The 5,484-nt window shown below is 33.4% G+C and overlaps 1 protein-coding gene across 1 annotated transcript; it reads left to right on the top strand.

Moving 5' to 3' along the window:
* The first annotated feature begins 505 nt into the window (after window positions 1-505).
* On the top strand, window positions 506-2,740 carry LOC115724763 (peroxidase N1). The gene is made up of 3 exons (XM_030654107.2): window positions 506-955; window positions 1,811-1,973; window positions 2,067-2,740. The coding sequence occupies exons 1-3, from the start codon at window positions 554-556 to the stop codon at window positions 2,489-2,491; spliced, it is 990 nt and encodes a 329-aa protein (XP_030509967.1). The 5' UTR covers window positions 506-553; the 3' UTR covers window positions 2,492-2,740.
* Window positions 2,741-5,484: the final 2,744 nt, after the last annotated feature.

The following is a 5,484-nucleotide window of genomic DNA, read 5'->3' as shown; positions in this document are numbered from 1 at the left end:
AATCAACTATATATTTGAATATTAATGTGTTATATGATCATTGTACAGCCCAAAAGGTCCTAAGTATATATTTTTATAACTAAAAAAAATCAACCATAAGTTGACATTGACCGCCACCATTTAAAAGCTTATATAGTTGACTTATTTTATTTAGAGAAATGCTAATAGCGGTGGAAGCCTTAAGATCCAATAATTTAGAAAGTCACAGGAAAAAAACAAATATAAAATAATACAAGTAGAGGCACAGCCATATATTGACTATTCAATCACGCGGAAATAAGTGTGTGAAACCCGACGAACTCTTCTATAATCACTTAAATCCAAACTTACCAGCTCATATCATATACATCCTCGACTTTTGTAAATTATTAACACTTATTATCCAAAAATTTCTTTGCATACCTTTTTCCACACATGCATGGCCGAATTCTCTTACTTTCTTCTACTCCAACTACATTGATTAAATCATCTCCTATAAATACACATATGTATTATCATCATATTCATACCCTTCACAAAAGAAAAAAACCTCCCTTTCATCATAACAACTATAATGGAAAGTGTTATACTAATAACGATAGTATTGATGTACTCACTACTTGTTATGACTTCCACGTCAGCTCAGAGCCAACAAGGCACACGTGTGGGGTTCTACCTACGGACATGTCCACGAGCTGAGTCGATCGTTAGGTCGACAGTGGAATCGCATTTCAGGTCTGATCCCACCGTGGCAGCTGGCTTGCTGAGAATGCACTTTCACGACTGCTTCGTCCAAGGTTGTGACGCTTCTGTGCTCATCGACGGGCTTGGTACCGAGAAAACTGCGCTGCCCAACCTCGGGTTGAGGGGTTACGAGGTCATCAACGACGCTAAGTCTAAGCTTGAAGCTGCCTGCCCGGGTGTCGTTTCTTGTGCTGATATTCTAGCTCTAGCTGCTCGTGATGGCGTCGTTTTGGTACGTTATAGTAAAGTTACAAGTAATAATGCATAATATTCACCAAATTAAGTATAAAATTTGCAAAATATAACCCATTAAATTTAGAGAAATGCAAAATAACCCTTACGACATAATATTAATATCGGTCTCACTTATTTTAAGAAAATCTGTCAATTAATTATAAAACATCATGATAATACTAATAATTTTGGTACCCTATAACAACAATGCTCTTAAATTTATATTATAGGAGTGTAAATTTAGGGTGGCAAAGTACGTTACACAGTGTAATTTTATTAAAAGATAATTAGTTACCTTTCTAGTTTGGTTTTTTTTTTCATATTTATGTAAACTTTACTAGAAAAAAATCCTAAACATGAAAAATTTTCAGTATTTTTTTTGTTTTTTTTTTTTTTTTTTGAGAAAAATTCCCGGTAATTTTAAGTTGAACCAAAAATTGCTATTTTATTAATAAAAAACTCAATATTATGGTACCATAAGTATCCTATCTTGCTACTCTTATTTATATACTATAGTTTTGTGTATATATATTTGAGCCTTTATTTAAAAAAAATAATAATATTTTTTTCAGATCAATAAAAAAATATACATTTTTGAAATAAGATACTTTTTAAGATTTCTTAATTAGATGGGCTCTAAAGACAGGCCTAACCTATTTATACCCAAATTAGGGTGTGCGGCCTATGGCTGCAAGGTTAATTATATCTTGTTTTATTTTATTTTATTTTTTTTTATGATATCACAAAATATATACATATATAATTCAGTGTATTTGAATTCTAATTTTCAATTGTTTTATAATAATACATGTAAATGGGATTTTAATATTATATTTGATATTATATTTGGCAGAGTAGAGGACTTACTTGGGCAGTACCAACAGGAAGGAGAGATGGAAGAATATCATCGGCCTCTGAGGCTGCTAACTTACCTGGTTTTACCGATTCAATTGATGACCAAAAGCTAAAGTTTGCTGCAAAGGGTCTTACCCCAAAAGATCTCGTAACTCTTGTTGGTAATTAACTTAATTCATTTCTCATTTGTATATATGACTAAGTGAAATAGTGTACTAACATAATATTTATGTGTTTGGTGTTTTTTTCAATAGGTGGTCACACCATTGGTACCACAGCTTGCCAATTCTTTAGTTATAGGCTATACAACTTCACTACTACCGGAAATGGAGCCGATCCTACCATTAACCCTACATTCCTTCCGCAATTGAGAGCACTCTGTCCCCAAAATGGTGATGGAACGAGGCGTATCGAGCTCGATACAGGCACACCAAGCAACCGATTCGACACAGCTTTCTTCACCAACTTAAGGAATGGCAAGGGAATTCTTGAGTCCGACCAGAAGCTATGGACTGATGCTTCCACTAGGACAATAGTCCAACAGTTCATGGGCATTAGAGGATTACTAGGACTGAGTTTTGGAGTCGAGTTTGGGAGATCTATGGTTAAGATGAGTAACATAGGTATCAAAACAGGAACCGAAGGAGAAATCCGCAAAGTGTGTTCCACAATTAATTAAGGAAAATATTCTTGTTTATAGATTGAATTAAGGCAACTTTTATTGAATGTAAACTAATTTTTGTAATTTGCTCTGTATTGTGTTTGGTGTTTGTTTTCCACACATGAAAATGAAATGTATCTATTTACCATGAAATTGTAAACTTCCTATGCTTAGAAAACAAATGAGCATACTATATGTTATAATGATTAATGATAGATTTTGGAATCCCAACGAGAACCTTTCAAAAATATTATAGTTTTCCTTTTTCTATTTCATATTTTCATAGAAGTTATCAAACTAATCAATTCAATATATATGAGCTTTCCGTAGGATGGAAAAAGAGCATAACTTTCAAGCATCAATGATGCCCAATATCAACCACTTGAGGCTAGCTCAAGTGGCCATAGATGGGTGTTGTTGGAAATTTATTTTACTAGGATCTTAGATCTACTCACAAGTATGTTGATTAACACCCTAAATATGAACTTTCTAAAACGATGAAATAAACACATATAAAGTTTAGGAAACCTTACATTGGGTGCAGCGGAATAATATGACTCCTTCCGTTCAGATATCTAGCCCTTGATTCCTTTCTGTAGCAGAGCATTATCAATATCTGAACCTGGATCTCTTTCTCTGAATCTTTGATGCTGAAACTCCTTCTTGCTGAAAGTCTTTCTTCACGATCTTCCTCACTATGATTGAGGTATCACTTGCTGTGTGTGGGCACTACTCATACACTAAGAATTTCAAAATCTCAATGAGGAAGAGAAAGAGAGTGGATTCAGCCAAAGATAGGGAGAGAGAAGGTTCAGGTTTTTCTCAGAAGGAAAAATAGAAAATTTAAGTGTAATTTTCCTGAAGCCTTCACTATCTATTTATAGCATTCCACTAGGGTTAGGTTTGAATTATTTGGCATTAAAATAATGAAAATATCAGTTTAAATTGCCTACAAAAGTGGTTGGCCCTATACTAGTGGATTTGGGCCTCACTTTTTGCAATTTTGCAGTTTTACCTTTTTTGCATCTGATTTTCTCAAAAACGCCAATTTTCTAATTCAACCATTTAAATGTCAATTCTAACTATTTAATAACTATAAATAATTATTAAATAATATTGTCATTTATCATATTTATTAATTGAACCATACAAAGTATCATAATTAACAAATATGCCCCTAAAACTCTTTCTTTACAATTTCGCCCTTACTTAGTGAAAAATTCACAAATAGACATAGTCTAATTTGAGAATTATAATTGATTAATCAAAACCAATTACATGAGTCTTACAAGCAATATTATCTCAACTAGTGCGGGGACCATGGGTCTATATAACCGAGCTTCCAATAAGTAGATCAAGAATTTAGCACTAAAATTCACTAACTTATTAATTCTTCGTTGAATCCACGCATAGAACTTAGAATTGCACTCTCAGTTATATAGAATGCTCTATATGTTCCACCATATAGACACATCATTAGTTATCCATTGTTATAATTCTAATTTGATCACTGACCCTCTATATGAATGATCTACACTGTAAAGGGATTAAATTACCGTTACACCCTACAATATATTTTATCCTTAAAACACTTGACCTCGTATAAATGATATTTCAGTTTATGTGAAATGAGTACTCCACCATTTATGTTCGTTTGGTCAAGCTCGAAGGAGATCATCCTTTGCTTACTATTCGCCCGATAGAAGCTATAGATTCCATGTTTATGATAGCGCTCCCACTCAATTGCACTACCGTGTTCCCAAAATGTACGTATCACCCTGACCTAAAAGTAGGCTTAACTAACAAATCAAAGAACACGAATAGCCTTTCAAGATTGAGCCTAATCATAACAGGATTAAGAACATTTGATCTAGGATCAACTAGGCGATATTGACTTGAATAGATATTACGGTAAGTTTAATAAATCTAAGTCAAAGTTCAATATCGGTCCCTTCCGATGCATACTCCATGCATCCAACCTGAGCTTTACTTTAACCAATGTTCTGGAAAGAACATAGCACTTCTCCAAATGCAAGTAAACTCATTGTAGATTATCATATCAGTAAAACCCTATGTCTGATAAATCTAGGAAACTTTATTCACATAGTCATGTTTACTTTCCAATGTGTTGACGGCACAATAAACAGGATCAAGTATGTGAAAAGGGTTTCAGATGAATCTATACATTATGTACATATAATCATGAAATAAATCATGTGAACCATGCAACATTAAATGTTATTTCTGATCTATATTAATAAGTAAATCTGATTATATTGAAATGAGTTTCATTTAGGGCATAAAACTCAACAAACTCCCACTTGCACTAATATAAAACAAAAAGTGCGTTTCAAATAATCTCAACACCTTGATATACAAATCAAGTGTAGTAGTAGTAAACTCCTCGTAATAGGATCTGAAAGGTTGAATTAAACACAACCTTTTCTCCACCATTACTCTTCCTTTAATCACAAAATTATTGATAATGTGAAATTCCTCTCTATATGTCTACTCTCTTGGGATACTGGATTCTATATCTTTGGCAACTACTTTTGGTTAATCAGAAAATTAACACTAGTAGTTTTAGGCAATTTGGAATGGTGCCAAAGATGTATAGAACTTTTCTTAGACTGAATAAGTATCTTTCCTGCAGCTTTAACATTCAGTCCCTTCTTGGTAGACCTAGAGACTTCAGATAGGTTTTTACACTTCTCCAAAATCACTATTCCACCCCAGAGTAATCACCATCTTATCAGAAAGATTTTCTAGCACAAAGGCAAATTTCGTAATCTGATGTGGTGTAGTCTAAGAGTTTTAAACACACTCTTATAGACTAACATATAGTTCCTCTTCTTAATCTTAGGATTTACTTGATTATCTTCCAATGTTCTTCTCCTGGATTAATCTGATACCTACTCATTACTCCCACTCAACAGCAGGTGTCTGGTCTAAGGCATACAAAAGCATATCTAAGACCTCTCACTGTTGATTTAAGAAATTCTTTCATGGCT

Source organism: Cannabis sativa, chromosome 6 (assembly GCF_029168945.1).
Source record: "Cannabis sativa cultivar Pink pepper isolate KNU-18-1 chromosome 6, ASM2916894v1, whole genome shotgun sequence".
Lineage (NCBI taxonomy): Eukaryota > Viridiplantae > Streptophyta > Magnoliopsida > Rosales > Cannabaceae > Cannabis > Cannabis sativa.
Note: the sequence above shows the minus strand (reverse complement) of the source record. Positions and strands in the feature narration are given on the sequence as shown.

Coding starts and splice junctions, on each gene's coding strand:
- LOC115724763 (XM_030654107.2), top strand. CDS start 554: ATGGAAAGTGTTATACTAATAACGATAGTATTGATGTACTCACTACTT. Junction 956..1,810: donor CTCGTGATGGCGTCGTTTTG/GTACGTTATAGT, acceptor TATATTTGGCAG/AGTAGAGGACTTACTTGGGC. Junction 1,974..2,066: donor AGATCTCGTAACTCTTGTTG/GTAATTAACTTA, acceptor TTTTTTCAATAG/GTGGTCACACCATTGGTACC.